The sequence below is a fragment of the Sphaeroforma arctica genome, assembly GCF_001186125.1.
Source record: "Sphaeroforma arctica JP610 unplaced genomic scaffold supercont1.527, whole genome shotgun sequence".
NCBI classification, from domain to species: domain Eukaryota; class Ichthyosporea; order Ichthyophonida; genus Sphaeroforma; species Sphaeroforma arctica.
In genome coordinates this window covers 607-17,782 of record NW_014040031.1, presented here as the reverse complement: position 1 = coordinate 17,782, position 17,176 = coordinate 607, and the positions used below count along the sequence as shown (strand labels likewise).

The window sequence follows — 17,176 nt, the reverse complement described above, 5'->3', positions numbered from 1 at the left end:
ATTGTGTGTTGTGTGTTGTGTGTATGCCCTGTGGCTGCGTGTCTGTTGTGTCGTGTGGCTGATACTCGCTGTGTTGTGTGTTGTGTGTAGTGTGTTGTGTGTTGTGTGTTGTGTGTTCTGTGTTCTGTGTTCTGTTTTCTGTGTTGTGTATTGTGTGTAGTGTGTTGTGTGTTGTGAAGCTGTTACTCGTTGTGTTGTGAGTTGTGTGTTGCGTGTAGTGGTTTCTTTTTATACCTGATGACTTTATATTGAATGGCAAACATGGAATGGTTCAGAAGTAGCACCACGCATTGATTGGTGTCCTCTCAATGTCAATCGACCCTTAGCCTTGGTCATGGGGATTTTAGAGGTCAATAGTCAGTCATGTAGGTGAGTTATACCTAATAAACTACTACAGTAAATCATACCTAACAAACTACTACAGTACAACATGCCTAACAAACTACTACAGTACATCATACCTAATAAACTACTACAGCAAATCATACCTAACAAACTACCACAGTACATCATGCCTAACAAACTACTACAGTACATCATATCCAATAAACTACGACAGTAAATCATACCTAACAAACTGATCACATCATACCTAACAAACTACTACAATTTTAGTATTCGTTATAGTCTGTGGGACTATAAAAATGGATGATTTGACGATGTATGGTGTGTGGATTGACAAATTATTTGTTTATGTGAGTGCACGTTGGTATGAACCCCGTCGCATTTCGCCGATTGTGGGAGAACGAATGCCGATAACTATTTCATACATTTTAGATTTCCAAATGTAATTTTTTTTTCTCAATGTTACTGTACTGTCATATATGTTTTGAGGTATATATATATATGTATATACAAACACACACACACACATATATATATAAATATACATATATAAATATATATATATATATATATATATATTGTGATATATACATGTATATCCATGTGTCAGCTCATCTGTGCTCCTATTATCTGTATACCACTTCGCTCACGCCTAGTTGGCCGCAATCAAAGTATATTCAGATTGCGCTTTTTGCTACACGAACAGGCGCCGCATCCGAAGACGAAATAGAATATTTTATCACCGATGACGGAAACGCTAGTCACGCACCTGGCAAGCATCGACAGCCAATGGGAAACAAACAAAAGCAATCTGTCCGGAGCGTTCGACCAACGGTAAGCAAGAGATCACGCGCCAACACAGTGGAAGGACCAATGTGTAAGAAGGGAAAGCTGGCAGCCCTGGACGAGGCCATGTTCAGCGCATTAAGAGAGGCACAGCAAGTAGGTACCATGGGCAACAACTATGAGGTCAGCGACGACGACGACGACCTCATCTCATTCAGAACACACAGGTAAGACATACACAGACAGACCCACAGAACACACATGGGCACGTGTGCATACCAATGGGCTAACTGGTGTGTCGTAGAATAGATGGATCACAATACACACAGCACACACACCTGCGCATACGATGCACTCACATTGTGTGGACAAACCATCAACTTAGACACACACACACACGCCTGTCATAGCAGTGTCTGTCATAGAAGTGACTGCCATAGCAGTGACTGTCATAGCAGTGTCTGTCGTAGCAATAACTTTCATAGCAGTGCCCGTCAGAGTGTATCGCTGTCTGTTCTTCGTTCTGTTGCCCATAGCAGAATAGTAATTGTCTTCTGTTTCATCCCGATGACTGTACAGGAATACAGCACCTGATCCATCCCGAGCACATGCCAAACACAGCAAAGCCCCAGCACATGGCACCACAACACACACTATGGGATCACCAGACATCCACCACACCACAGCACACGTTACAACATACACCACAACACACGCTACAACACATACCACCAACGCACACCACACGGAAGACTCCGACGACAATGGGCTCACGCAAACGGAGTCACTGGACAGATGGCCCGGCCCACTGGCACGCAAGTATGACTTTACGGTCAACACCAGCCATTGCACTTAGAGAAATGCATGCTCACGTACTTCATGTTCTCATGATTGGCCAGTTGTCTAGCTTGCCTGTGTGTTTGCAATCTTGCACCGCATAGTCATGTGCATATGTGATCTCTTTTGACACTAACTGATCAGAAAAATGATTTCGGCAGTGGCCATTGGGCTGCAGCAGATTGTCCGAGGGTTCAATACGATTAGTTTTACCCTTGGCATTTTCCTTTGTGTTTTACCTGTGGCATTTCCATATTCATTTCCCTATTTGTTTTACCTTTGGCATTTCTTTATTTTACCATTTGCATTTGTTTTACCTTTAACATTTCCATTTTTGCATTTCTTATTAGTTTTGTCCCTGGCATTTCCTTACTCGTTTCTTATTCATTGGCTTGTTGTTTATTCGTATGACTTGCAGAGTGAGTGCTATCTCCATCAGCGATGACGATCTCTCTCCTGATGATGAGATGGTGCACCCACACCGGTCTACGATCCACAAGAGGTACGGTGCATGGGTACTGCAGTGTAGTGTGTTGCAACCTGTCGCATGTGCTAGTCTATTCACTGCAACACCTATTCGTCTGCATCAGCTGAATCGTTGACATGTGCACGTAGCTTATTCTTTTTTGGTCCCGATAGAAGCTCTAACAATCTACAACCTAAGGAAGTAAACTGCACATGCATGACGCTAACCTTACCCTACGCTATTGACCACTCGCCCTCATACACTTAGTCCCATCGGCAGCCCTGTAGCTCTAACTGCACAGCCACACTCCGTGCATGCAACGTACACGAACAAACACTATCAAAACATCAGCAGTAAGGAAGCGCATGCAGCCTCTCCAAATACGTTCCATTCCCCCAAGGTAACGTTTCATTCGTTTTATGCGTATGCACAGTCATATGGTGTACTGTTGTGTGTTGCATGTTAATACGTTCCATTCCCACAAGGTAACGTTTCTTTCGTTTTGATGCGTATGCACAGTCATATGGTGTACTGCTGTGTTTTGCATGTTCCGTTAAAAAAGTTACGAACTCGACATTGGTGGAATTGGCTCATTTGGGCAGGTACACTAGTTTATAGAAACATTTTCTCACAGCAAAATAAAAAGGCTCCATGCACTCGACTTTGACCGTGTTGCCCAGTGTTTGGGTTGAGTCACTGTGGTGCGTGCTCTGCCTCGCCTGTAGATCAGTCTAATGTTCGGTACCTTTCTGCGTATTTATATTTTATTCATATATATTTATATATTCATCTGATGACTGACCTGATGGGTTCGTATTTCGTGACCTGATGGGTTCGTATTTACTGACCTGATGGAATCGTATCATCAATGCGCATGTCTACTGCGCTGGCATAAATCCTAAACCCTAAAACTCTTTGTTGGGGTGCCCTATCGTGAATACAACGACTACACGCCTCATCACAACTGTTGTCATACATATCTGATGCGTGTTCAAATCATCTGATCTGCGATACGCACTCGCAGTCTGTTGATCGCAAAGCAGCCCAACCAAGACCTAACATCTCATGTTCTCCAAAGCCATCCCCACACTCACCAACCCCCCCCCCCCCTGGGTTTACCGTGGGTGTGATTCTATCGTAAATATGCTACCCCGATTTGAAACCCTAAACTCTAAAACTCATCGTGCTTGTCCTATCTTATCGGCTGATCACGTGGATGGTGTGTGTGACCACAGCAATGTGATATCTTTTCCGCATGGCGCACACAAGATACGACTGCGCTGGTCAACGGCCACGACGACGAAATCACAGAGACTCATTGCAACTACGCAGCAACCGATGACTCACCTCAGACAGACATGCATGCCATCGTGAGAGCTAAGGTGTGTGCATGGGGCATGTACATCCCCACACAGTCGCCTTAAGTAGCTCGCCTGTTGTGCACACGTCAATGACTAGCGCTGTTTGAGTCATGGTTTGAGTGCTCTGTGCTGGTGCAGATTAAATGCTTCTTTTTGATACTTGTAATATTCCCTGGATATTTGCTTGTATAGGGTTTTAGGGTTTTATTTTGCTTGTATAGGGGTTTAGGATTGTATTTGCTTGTATAGCAGCCTATTGTTTGAAGTTGTGGCGTATGGGGATTTAGGTTCTTCCATTCAGAGTAGCACTCTGTTCGAATATTGGTGAAAATGATTTGTCATGGTATTCGAAAACATCGGATACCCATCGTTTGCCAATCGCTGTATAAAAACAACTCTGTCAATCATTTGTTGTATACAGATACCTTCACAATCACACATTCCAACGTTATTTCAAAATATATGTCGTCATCTCTGTGCACTGGTTCATATATCAACATGTCTGACTGGGATTGATTGTCTCGGGCGTTCCTACGCAGCCATCGACTGTGGACGACTGCGCACCAGGTCACCCCGTGTGCACCCCTGAGGTTGATCATGAACCAGAGCGTATTGCACACGTTCACACCCCCACACGCATACATGACCATGGCAGCCGTCTGCAGGATACGGCCCACGGCACAGACATGCACCGCGAGGAGACTACATCGGCACATAACAACACACATAGCAACGCACATAGCAACATACATAGCAACACACATAGCAACACACATAGCAACACACATAGCAACACACATAGCAATACACATAGCAATAGAGAAGCCACACCAACAGGTACACACGATAGGTTTCTAGGCAACGCGTCACAATCGGTCGCGAAACGAACACATAAAGTCACCAGTATCACTGGGGCAGCTACTGATGGTGGCGACCATGGTACCATGGGTCTAAGCTCAGAGAGACGTAGCCGTGGCAGTAAGGACAGCGCCACAGCAACTGCACACAATGGTAATGGCAATGGCAAAGGGGCCGTCACAGCGCATGCAACAGACCACTGTGCATGGAATACCGACGACAGCCACGGCACATCAGATTTTGATTTTGAGTTTAATTCGAAAACAAAAGAGACCAATCAAACGCTTCACAACGACAGTGCTATCGCCCGCGGGAGCGCTGACAAGGATTCCATTGGGCGACAGCAGGTGACTTCAGGTGCCGTGGCAGTCGATGGCCACGCGCTCACAGACGCGCGTGACGATGGCAGTGACTGGGACGATGATGAGCTCAACGCCATGTGCGACCTAGCAGAGGACAGCATGGGACTGGCCGAACGCGCCAACGGTGAGCAACCCTCCACGCCCATGTGGTGCAGCGTGTGTTTGTTGTGTGGGCCTGTGTACAGCTGCAGTTGTTTGTGCGTATGTCATGTCGAGTGAGTGATGAGCGTGTATGATGACGTATGGTTGTCATGCGTTGTTTGTGGGCGTAGTCTGTAGGTTGCGGTGTGTGTGATTTGTAATGGCGTGCTGTCGCTTGTGTGGTACTATAGTATCTGCTTGTTCTGTTATAGTGCGGGTATGGTTGGTAGTAATTTGAAGAAAAAACCTTAAACCCTAAAAACTCTAAACCCTGAACCCTTTTAGCGGTTGCTGGGTTTAATCTTAAACTCCAAAACCATTTTCAGAGTTTTAACTGGGACTATGGGCATTGTGTTAGTCGTTTTCCAGTGGGTGCGTGGATGGGTGTTCAGATATTTGGTATCAGAGGTCTAAACCCTAAACCCTAACCCCTAACCCCTATGGTGTGGGCTGTCCCAGAAACAGTTGTGCAACTCCTCTGGTCTATGTAATTGATCCGATTTCTTTGTGTCTGCGTATGCATTGTAGTGCTTTGAATTCAATGGTCCTCTTTGTATCTGTGTATGGTATTGATTTGAATTCATGTGACCACTTTGTAATATTTGTGTGTTTGGTACGATTTATATTCATTCGGCCTGGTTGTATCTGTGTGCGCATGGCGGTGCTTTCTAGCCTTTTGATCCGTCAGCTTATTGTCTGCCCTATGATCAGCAGGAATCAATGTAGCCGTTGACCGCACAGCCCCGCGTGCACAGTTGCTGGCTACGCTGGGACGAGCCGATTGCTATGCTGATGCGCGTCTAGTCAGCGACGGCCACTCGTCTGATCACAGTGAGGGTGTGTTGGCATTGTGTGCATGTTCATGGTACATTGCAACCACCATCCAACCGAGTGTATCTTTACTTGGTTACATCGGGTTTCTGATCCGTAAGATGTATCTATACTTGGCTGCATCGGTTTCCTGTTACTTGTTTTTGGCTGCATCCGTTGTGATAAGCAAGCAGTGCTACAAGAAATCTTCTATGCCATGGCCAGGCTGTGATTTTGTGTACCATAGGCCAAATCCATTCATCCCACAAGTGTCTACGCTGCATCTACTGATTCAAACCGTAGTCATCAGTTGAGTGGGGGTGCGCCATGTGTTGTTGTGTGAGCTGTTTGATTTCTTATTTGTATAGCCTCGGTGTGGCTGTCCGCGTGAGTCATATTGGCCACAGCGACAGCTTTTGGCTGAAGGTCACATACCGTAGTGCTCCTGATCACTGTCAGTGTGTGCACCTGCGCATTAGGCATGGTTTGCATTCTCATCAACAGTGACGTGTGACTTCAGTTGGCATTTGAATGATTTCGATTGTCGCATGTCGTGAGCCTGATTCAATGCGCTGCAGATGTAGAAGTGCTTTCCGGCTTCACACACACGTGATTCGCTTTGTCAGAACTAAAGGGAGAAGCTGTGCAATAGTACGCTCTCAACATAAACTCCCAACAAAGGGACTGAATTAAGGACAACAGAAACCTAAAAATGTGCACCACTGCACCTGTGTGGTGCACTTGGGTGCATTTTGTCCTGTGCCGTGCGCTGTTGGACTGAGTTCCGTTTGTAGTGACGTGCCATTCTGCTGTGCTCATGTTGTCTTGCCCTTTCGTTGTACTGCACAGATATCTCAGACAGGATTGGGAGGGGATTCGACCATGATAGGGGTGACATGGACTGCTTTAGTGATGGCATTGGTGTCAGTGATGACGAGGCGTGTGCCGATGCGCTGGCTATGGCTGAAGTGGCGATGGGCCTATCCAACGACATGACATACCCCACACACCACAGTGACCACCCAAAGACATCGGCTGCAAATAGCTCGCAACACAGTGACCCGACAGAGACATCGGCTGCAACGGACACAGACTGCCGCAAGAGTGCAGGTGCACACCACGGGCATCTAAACACTTCCGATGGCTACGGTGATGGCAGCGACGAGGAATTGATCGTGCAGGGTGACTGTCTTGAATTGCATACTAAAATTAGTCAGACTAGCAATAGCAACACACTCACGCGCAACACACACTCACGACAACCTGCGAACAAGCATTTCATTAGTCACCATGTGGCTACTAATAGAGGCACGCATCCCAAACCTTTAAAACCCATCAACGCACACATACCACAACACAAGGGCACTGCCATGCAACAGCCCAATGGCACGCCTTCACAGCAACCCAATGGGGCTCATGCACGCGTTGCTATGGTTACAGATGTGAACGAGAGTTTCCATTGGGACAGTGAAATCGACGATGCAGATTGGGAGAGTTTGATGAACGACGCCCATGGGATGGGACGAAACGAGCGAGACATGCGCTCACAACATCTCAGTGGAAGACGCACCACACCACGCACACGCGCACACGGCACAGCGAGAAAGGGATACAGCCCTTTCAATGCATATGGCAATGATCTGTATTACAGTTCTGCACGCACACCCTCACACATGCGCAAGCCACACACGCCCATGGATAACAGTCAAGGCAATCACGGGGAGCCACACGACTCAACCACAGACACACAGCACACACACACAAGGCAAGCAGCACACGACACGGCAACAACAGCATCAGCCACCGATCGAATGACCACAGAAGTGTCAGTGGATGGACAGGCGAATGCAGCAGTCACCACCACCACCACCACCAACCACAGGGCGTCAAGCACTGCGCAGCAGATCACTGCCAGCAACAGCAGCGCCGCAAATGCTACACTCGCCAGTGCAGCCCTCGGTTACGGTGGCAATTCAGACACAGATATGAGTGTGTTTCTGTACGACGACGAGATAGAGAGCCTGATGCGCACAGCCGACACTAAGGCAGCCGCACTACACACACATCCACAAGCAGAGACGACACAAACATACACAGAAACACGGACGAACACACGCACAGACAGGCAGCAGCTGCCATTAATAGCACAGCAGGCGAAAGCAAATGCCATAGATGTCGATGGGGGGGACAGCGATGGACCTCCACAGTCAATTGGCCGCAGTGTGGGAGATGTCATTGTTGATCTCACGACATGTGACAGAGGCTGCGTAGCTGATGGGCTCATGGCTGGAGCAGGCAGCAACAGCACACACACTATGACACATGTGACGGACACAAACACACCACACCCACATACAACAACTGCACCACCCCACCAACCACCCACCCAACGGGCACTTGCACCTCAACGCCACAGGCAGACAACCAACCACTCGCACAACACAGGACAACCAAGTGACCGCAACACACGCACACGCACACAACCCACCACCACGGAATACTCACAGCCCGGTATGAATAATTGGTCGACTACGACGAAGATGACATCTATGTCACATAGAAGTGCTTGGTGCATTTCATTGCCTTTGAGTATAGTTGTGTGTGTGTGTGCTTGTCTTGAATGCATCTTTAGTGCACACGTCTTTATGGGTTGATGATTTTTTGGTGTTTTTTCGCTGTTGTAGTTTTGGTCACTGACTTTCTGTGTTTGGTATGTATTAGCATCATTGAACCCGCACACCGTTAACCCTCACACCGTTAACCCTCACACCTTTAACCCTCATATCAATGACCCTAAACGTACACTGGTCACGCTGTGTAGTTGTAGCAGCTTGTCGCACGCCATTGGCCTGTGTGAGTGTACATGGCCCATCCATGGCATCTGTAGAACTCCGTTGCTGCAAGACGCTCGTGCCTCCATTGAGTTTGTATGTGTATGCGTATATGTGTCTGTGCCATGCTACTGCCACTCACGGATATCTCACATTTGGGGGGTAGAGTGTTTAGGGTATTAGTGTTTAGTGTATTTTCTGGACTATGAACGCTTCTCTCGAGTGCTGGTGTGTTCACCTGCTACTCCTTAAGTACATAGGTGTCTGTTGCAGCCCAGGCACAGTCTTCAAGCCGAACTAAAAACTTTTAAACCCAATACCTCACACACAGCGGCAAAGCGAGCGCCCAGCACTTCTCTTTCTTCTCTGAATACCTCGGGGTTTGCCAGTCCATCGCCGATTGTAGCCAGACGCAAACCTCGCACAGGCCCACAGGTCATACAATTCACACCAACCCCCAACAAAACCCCTCGCACCCAAACACACACCCACCAACACGGCGAAGCGGGTGTGGTATCTGCGATTGAAAGCCCCACTTGTGCTATTGATTTGGACACTAGTATCCACACCCACACATATGCACACCCACACCCACACCCACCAACACACACAACGGGTGCGCACGGCTCTGCGGACAATCGCAGACTCGGCCATACGGCCAATGCGCCAAGTGGCGGTGAAAGCGGACAGGCGCATGGGGCACCCATCTCCACACCCAGCCAAAGGTCGGTACAAGCTGTGGTATTGCGCAGATGCACCTCAGCATACCTGTACTTGTACCGTTGAGCTTCCCTACAGCATGGTTTGTTATTGTGTTACATCGATTGCTTGTGTCGCATCGTACGTATTGTGTCGTACGGTCTCATCTGGTCACACCGACATTCTAGTGCTTCATCACCGATTGTGGATTGATACCTTTACATCCGTTGGCAAGTCATGTGTGCCGTATGTTCGTCGTTTGCGAAGAAGAGTACACCACATGTTGACTGTGCCGTAGGTTGACCTTTGGTGTTGATTTGTACTCCTTTTGCCTTTTACCTTTTGTCTGCGTTTGTGGTTTTAGTAACTAAACCTAAAACCCTAAAACCCAAACCCCTTTGTGCAGTCGTGTTAGGTTCGTCTTGTCGTCACAGTCGTCCGAGCTTCCGCAAAGGCACAAACGGCGTGTGGGCTACAGACGCGTAATCGCCGACGACGACAGTTGTATGGAAAACCCAACGAATGCATCCATAGGCAGTGGTGACGCTGAGGCAGCTGACACGCGTGTCAAGTGTCATGCGGACGACAGACCATCAACCGATGGCGACCGAATGCGAAGGCAGTCACAGAGCCAGAGGCCTCGCAAAAAGGCTCTTAAGCTCAAACGAGGTGCAGCACCTGCCAAGTATGTTGGGCCATTGGGGTTTTAATGATGTACGGACCCATTGCGCTTAGGTTGGTCCGTGCAAAACTCGTTATCTTTCGAAACTATCTTGATTACAGTATGTTTGTGCTCGACTACAGCATCTCTATCCCTGTGCGTGCATCGGTAGTTCAATGTCGGTCAAATACGCCCAGATGCCTAACGTTTCAGTCAGCAGTCTCAGGAATGCCTACGAAATCTCACGTATGTTCGTTTTCTCTTTCCTTTGAAGTCTCACGTGTGTCCGTTTTCATTTCGCGCACGTTCAGTTACACTCAAGCGCTGTCCATCGAAACTATACCGAAAGGTCCGAATTCTCTGGTGCAATACAATGTCCCATTTTATGTGGATCCGGCGCAGAAAGCGCTGGTGGAAGAGAATAAGAAGAATCAAAGGCGGAGAGAGAGGAAATGGGTATGCCGCCGTATTTACGCCGTGTTTCGTTGCATTTGTCTGGTCACTGTGTGGTGAAAACCAGTACACTCGATAATGAAATGTGAATTGACACAGTTGCGTGTGCGCAGATGATGAACCAGTGTTGTTCAAAGTGCTAATAATCAGAATGAACCTGCAATGCCGAGACAGTTGCACCGTGCCAGTATTTGTTCTATACAAGTCAACATGTACATATCAATATTGGGGTTTTCGGGTTCTTTTGAATTTTTATTAATTGCGGATGTGCGCCAAACTTTATTACATTGAGAAAATTACCTATTTAATAAACGAAACATGTGTGCCAATATTTCTCGATGGTGTGGTTTTTTGAGTCGCCTGTTGTCTCGTACTAACTTTGTTCTTGATGTCAGATCGGACTGCAATGAATTGAGCTCCAAGCGATCCATTGCTGCGTAGAATACGATTAATTTTAGTTATTTTGTTTTGTGGTCTATACATATGGATATCAATCTAAAAACCCCAAACCCAAAAACCCTTACTGTGCTTCTTATATCCTCAGCTTCCTGAACCAGTCCATTTCAAAATACTGGTGCACAATATTGCACATATATGGACTTGACTTGTTAAAGTGATACATAGCCCTTCTTTTGCAATTACTTAGTATGTTGGGTTGTATATCCAAATATATAATGTGTCTAGATACCATCAGTTAGCCGTATGCGATCTGTGTTAGTGTCCTAAACCCTAAACTCAGCATCGGTTATCTTTACCTGATCCCTGAATGCAAATGCACTTCTCTACGCCATGCTACAAACTGTGCCACAGAAAAAGGTCAACGATCTGCTGTTTGATGAGTTCGCCTCCGAATCAGATGGACGCGGTGGCCGCCGCAACATAGACTCATCAGATGACAGCAGCGTATGTGCGTGTGACTGGACTAGTGCTCGTAAGTGTGACTGGACTAGTGCTCGTAGTTGTGACTGGACTAGTGCTCGCAGGTGTGACTGGACTAGTGCGCGTGGTTGTGACTGGACTAGTGCTCGTAGGTGTGACTGGACTAGTGCTCGTAGGTGTGACTGGACTAGTGCTCGTAGTTGTGACTGGACTAGTGCTCGTAGGTGTGACTGGACTAGTGCTCGTAGGTGTGACTGGACTAGTGCTCGTAGTTGTGACTGGACTAGTGCTCGTAGGTGTGACTGGACTAGTGCTCGTAGGTGTGACTGGACTAGTGCTCGTAGTTGTGACTGGACTAGTGCTCGTAGGTGTGACTGGACTAGTGCTCGTAGTTGTGCTGGGTTTACAGTGCAAGTGTGTGCTATTGCACATGGTCATTTTGTTCTCCAGATGAGATTTTTTGCGTCTCAGCCGCTTTGGCCGCACTTATACCTGTGCTGCATGTGCCAATGCACTGTCTTTTTGGTGCTGGGTTTAGGGTTTAGTGTTTTACCTCGTTGCTCTACGCCACTTGCGCTGAATATGAATGCGCTCTTGTTTTCTGTCCAGGGGAGTGACTCTGATGATGCATTGGAGAGCAGCTTCATCAACGACTCTTACACGCAGACGCAAGGAAGCTATCAGTACCGCGACCTCAACAAGCATATGGTGAGTTGACCACTACCAGATACCACTTTGTTCCTGTTATGTCGCGTGTGGGTTGAGTTGGTTCATGTGTTTGTGTGTTTAGTTGGTTCATGTGTTTGTAAGTTTAGTTGGTTCATGTGTTTATGTGTTTAGTTGGTTCATGTGTTTATGTGTTTAGTCGGTTCATGTGTTTGTGTGTTTAGTTGGTTCATGTGTCTGTGTGTTTAGTTGGTTCATGTGTTTGTGTGTTTAATTGGTTCATGAGTTTGTGGGTTTAGTTGGTTTATGTGTTCGTGTGTTTAGTTGGTTCATGTGTTTGTGTGTTAAGTTGGTTCATGTGCTTGTGTGTTTAGTTGGTTCATGTGTTGTGTGTTTAGTTGGTTCATGTGTTTTTGGGTTTAGTTGTTCATATGCTTGTAGTTCCATAGATTTGGTTCTCCTGCGGAAGATGTCCATTGACCAAAGCGTTCATTGTCATTTTTTTTCTTCAAGTTTAATGTAGAAGAACTTTTGAGGTGGAACCCGCCGGGTATGAGAGTGGAGGGGGGGAGGGGGTGTGTTGCTGTCCTGTATTTTAGGGTTTTGGGCTTTATGACCACACCAAATATAGACCTGCCATAACTTGGAATCTGCGCACTCGTGTAAGTGGTGCCTGCGTTTATCTCTGCACGGGAGGTATGTTTCTTAACATCTCTTGTTACTCAAACAGCATGAAGAGGATGAGAATGAATCATACGCACACCAAATGGCGGCTGCACATGGCTACGGAAGAGTTGACACCGACGCAGTGGTGGCAAAGACTGTTCTGCCAGACACACCACAGCACAACATACGCCTGCACAAGAGTCGCTTCTTCTCCAGTGACGACGACATCGACGCGTACGAATCTGAGGGCATTGACGATGCAGAGGAGGACGCAGACACGTCGGCTGTGCTCAGCGCTATGGATGAGTCTACTTCGTTGGAGGTGAAGTCATTGAATCATAGTTTGTGAAATTAGAAGTAGCGTGCTTTGTTCCGTAAAGCCTACTTCGTGCATGTGGCGTGTGAATTGTAGGGCAGCTTCATTATACAACCATTGTGTGCTCCCATTGCAGTATAGGAATATAAACTAGTGCCAAGAACTTGAAACTAACCCCTAAACCTTGAATTCTAAAGCTCATTGAAACCGAGTCTCATTCATAATGATAAAATAGTTCTATGCGACTTCTCTCCCTTAGATGTACGAAATTTAATTTACTCTACTCGACCTAATTTCAAAATCCTATGTTTTCGACATTTGAGGTTCCGTTTGTCATCGAACCACTTCCAAGAACGCACTTTATATCAATTTCAGCACTTTGATAGATGTGTGCTTGTGCTATTACTGACATCTATGCCCTTTTCTTTATGTGTATGTGTGCTATCTGATTGCTATGTGTATATGCTGAGTGGTAGGATGAGTTGGCTGATCTGGGGGTGGACGATGACTCGTGGTGGGTCAAGGCAGCGCGCAGAGAAAAGCGTAAGAAGGACAGCGTCAACAACGCGACACTCGCCCGCATGCGCAAATCCCGTGAACAGCAGGTACATTTATGTACACACGCACGCACGCATCTAAGAGAAGAAATAAGTGTTTCATATGACGGGAGGTTGCTCTAATCTATAGTTTCCTATTTGAACTAGGTCTCTGAAATCTTGCTTTCTGATATGTTTTATCATAGCAGTTCGCCTTGGTTGTGACGCATTGAATTCCGATATGTTATAGCGTTGGAATTGTATCGAACGACGCGCAAAGACACACAATACACTGTCACCATACACCCACGATGGGCACCCTCTACACGCACACAGCAGCATCCACAACACACGTCCAACCGATCAGTTGTTCTCGTTGTATCTACTGCGGAATCTAAATTTGTTCTCGCAAATTTTCATTCCTCTCTTCGCTGCAACAGCAACTAACCACCGCCCGCGGTGCATCATGCAAAGTCACTGGGCCAATCGTACCTGATGTTAGGAGCGTCGCAGGCACATACATCATTCGAATTGTGCAATCAGGTATTATCGATGGGTATTGTATCATGTGTGATATGTTATGCAACAATTAAGGAGCGTACTGTAGAAGGGCATTATGATAAGGGTATTGCCCAGGGTGTTCACACGAGTCATATAATAGACAATACTTATTCTAATTGTTTTGTCAATGCCGGTTCTCGCCAATGTTTGTATCACCCGCTGATTTTATCTGTATTACTCAAAATTGGAATAGAAGGCGTGCAGGTAAAAAAAACACTTTTCCTGTTCGAGTATTATATCCTGTTTATTTACATGCTGTTTGTGTTTCATTGCATGCGGTCTAATCGACTGAGTGTTGACAACGTGGCTGTACTGTTTCCTCTTTACATGGGGTGTATACTTAGTTTGTAGCATTTTTGTGCGTGTTCATGAAAAATGTGAATATGACCCATTTTAGTTTTGTAACGTAGTAGTTTCTATTAGCGAACAATAGAGCGCTACTTGTCTATTGTAACCACGCCCATGCGGGTGGGGATGCTGTTTTCTGTCTACACTGTGACTCTTTGAACCACTAGAAAAATGGCGCCACCGGTGACGTTGAGCATCAAGTGCGCATGAAAATATGCACACATGGCTCTACGACCGTGCAGATAGATAGTCTCTTTGGTATTGGAGCTACCTCTCCTAGATATCCATACTTCTGACATCGACAACTATCACCGGACCCCCCTACACAGACATTCATGATGCCGGTAGGAGGAAAGCAATCGGCCACACAATGAACCAAACGCTGCGCACGGCCACGCATGTGCACTGTGTGCTGGAACAGTCACCGCCCATTCTACCCATGGACACCCTCACCACGCGGTTTGTGGCGTCGCTTATAGCTGATGTGCGCATCCACGTGACCAGCTCTGACTCCAAAGGTGCGTACATGTGTGCACGTACATGCGGAAAACTCTATGTGGGCACCGATTCGTTGTTTTGGTCATATAAATTTATCTATGTATGGTTCTTTTTTAGGGTTTCAGGGTTTAGGGGTTCAACCCTGAACTCCTGAAAGGTAGTAGGCACACTAGCCTTCAAATGTCTAGTATATATATGTACATGCAAGAATATGTGATATATTATTTTGGCAATCTGAGCGTGACTGTGAAAAGTTGGTCCACGCAGTATAGTTGTCTCAGCACTCGTGCTGAATCCTTGCAACTGACACCTCATGCACCACTCACCTGTTAAACCTTGCATACAACTTTACGTGGCTTTCTTGATTGCAGAGGATTCTCAGCATATCATGGATAGGATTATCCGCAGTCTTACGTGACTTCTCAGGCCAGAGTGCGACCGAGCTTCTACTCCAAGCATCAAGTGGAGTATTATTTGCTCATCGGCTGATATGATGTAGCAGGTATACACAGATTTCATGGCTGCTTGGGTTAAGATGCATCTTTTAGGACTATATGAAAAAAAACACTCTGATGAAAATAGAGGCCACCGTGTCTTCGTCTCGGTTAGACCTGCGTATATAGAGTATATCAACCGAAATAATGACCCTGGCGAATCGTTTAAATATGGAGCTTTTTTTGCGCTTGCGAGCCATGAAGACGAAACGTTCGATATAAGGAAATGCATCATTTTTTTTTCTTGGAGATAAGACTCGGATTCTTAGTTTAGAACTAGGCGTATTGACTATTGTTGAAGTAACCAAGTCAAAATTGAAAGAGAAGGTATAAGGTCGCTACGAAACTACAGATGAAAATAGCACTACGATAGCCAGATTGTCATTTAATAATATTTTTGTGTACAGTTCTGGGTATAAAAGGGAACGAGACATTACTGCACGATCTTGTAATCGCAAGTGACGAATAGTTTCGTATTCCTATATTCAAGCCAAGTTTTGTCGGCGATCTACAGGTCGGCAGAAACACAACCTCGAAATCAACAATTCTCTGACTCGATGCGCAGCCAACAGCGAGTGAAGGATATTTCGACACTCGATCAAATTAAGATGACCTGTCTGGCCCAAAACTAAGCGTTAAAAATCGGTTTTATAGTACGAAATATTATATATTTATTATGATATCCTACCACTACTTTGTTGACTCTTAGCTTATATGTTCAATCTATTACACTAAGTTATACATGATTGTGTTAGTTCTGTACATAGCCCCGGGTACTCCATGCACACGTTCATTGGAGAACTTATTTATATCAATGTAGACCTACATAACTCCTTAATTATCACCATCGTAAAACGGAAAAGACGATATACATATAGAATCCGTACATTGACTTTCGCCTACGGCCATATCGGCCATATACAGCTTAAAAAAATACTCGGTCCTATCCGATCTCGGAAGTCAAACTGCTGCGCGCGTGGTCAGTACTGCGGTGGCCGACCACGCGGCACTTTTTTTATCTATTTTGTGTGATATTGCTGGTAATTTATATGAATTTTTTAATTTAATGGATTGCTTAAACTTCGTTTGCATCATGCACTGTCCTTTAGCACACAGTTATCCAGTAAACAGCGGGGTATTACAGTAGGTCCTCGACCATCTTTCTGCACTTTCGGCCGTAAAATCTTGACATGGGCAGTCATGACTCAACATATTTTACTAAAACGATCACTTGCATACAATCATACGATATATGAGACAGGTTTAGGGTTTAAAAATCCAACGATAATCTGTCTAGACCAGTCGCGCATTTTAAGAATTTTAATCTGTACAGGAACGCACTAGAACGGCTGAAAAAAAGTAGGCGTAGCAAATGGCTATAAAAAATTAAATATTTTCAAAATGTATGCTCGACCGTCGGGTGTCTAATGCTTGGAAAAGACTCTATGGTGAGTTTTTATAAGTGGACGAGACTTCATTGAGAAGTTTACTAAGAAGTAAGGGTAAGTTAGACCGAAAATGCAAAAGAGTTGTAGGTGAGATAGGGCATATAAAAGGGTGGCTCTGTAGACTTAGATCCCCAGTCTACTAAAACAATCGTTT

General features: G+C 45.9%; 1 protein-coding gene and 1 non-coding gene across 2 annotated transcripts in view; both read left to right on the top strand.

Annotated features, from left to right (window-relative positions):
* The window catches only part of SARC_06991 (hypothetical protein), a gene marked incomplete at its 5' end in the record, with an annotated part of 22,372 nt that extends 6,726 nt beyond the window's left edge, over positions 1-15,646 (top strand). Inside the window, 18 exons of the mRNA XM_014299076.1 lie at positions 1,052-1,358; positions 1,711-1,950; positions 2,387-2,470; positions 2,702-2,834; positions 3,670-3,816; positions 4,335-5,139; positions 5,871-5,993; positions 6,816-8,477; positions 9,129-9,538; positions 9,931-10,181; positions 10,469-10,613; positions 11,421-11,513; positions 12,099-12,197; positions 12,886-13,143; positions 13,614-13,742; positions 14,114-14,216; positions 14,912-15,100; positions 15,452-15,646. Coding sequence (XP_014154551.1) covers positions 1,052-1,358; positions 1,711-1,950; positions 2,387-2,470; positions 2,702-2,834; positions 3,670-3,816; positions 4,335-5,139; positions 5,871-5,993; positions 6,816-8,477; positions 9,129-9,538; positions 9,931-10,181; positions 10,469-10,613; positions 11,421-11,513; positions 12,099-12,197; positions 12,886-13,143; positions 13,614-13,742; positions 14,114-14,216; positions 14,912-15,100; positions 15,452-15,498 — 5,225 coding nt within the window. The 3' untranslated portion in view covers positions 15,499-15,646. The remainder of the gene's footprint in view (positions 1-1,051; positions 1,359-1,710; positions 1,951-2,386; positions 2,471-2,701; positions 2,835-3,669; positions 3,817-4,334; positions 5,140-5,870; positions 5,994-6,815; positions 8,478-9,128; positions 9,539-9,930; positions 10,182-10,468; positions 10,614-11,420; positions 11,514-12,098; positions 12,198-12,885; positions 13,144-13,613; positions 13,743-14,113; positions 14,217-14,911; positions 15,101-15,451) is intronic.
* An 838-nt stretch (positions 15,647-16,484) lies between these two features.
* On the top strand, positions 16,485-16,600 carry SARC_r1. The gene has a single exon (XR_001335637.1). It is a non-coding gene; the product is annotated as a 5S ribosomal RNA (ribosomal RNA).
* Positions 16,601-17,176: the final 576 nt, after the last annotated feature.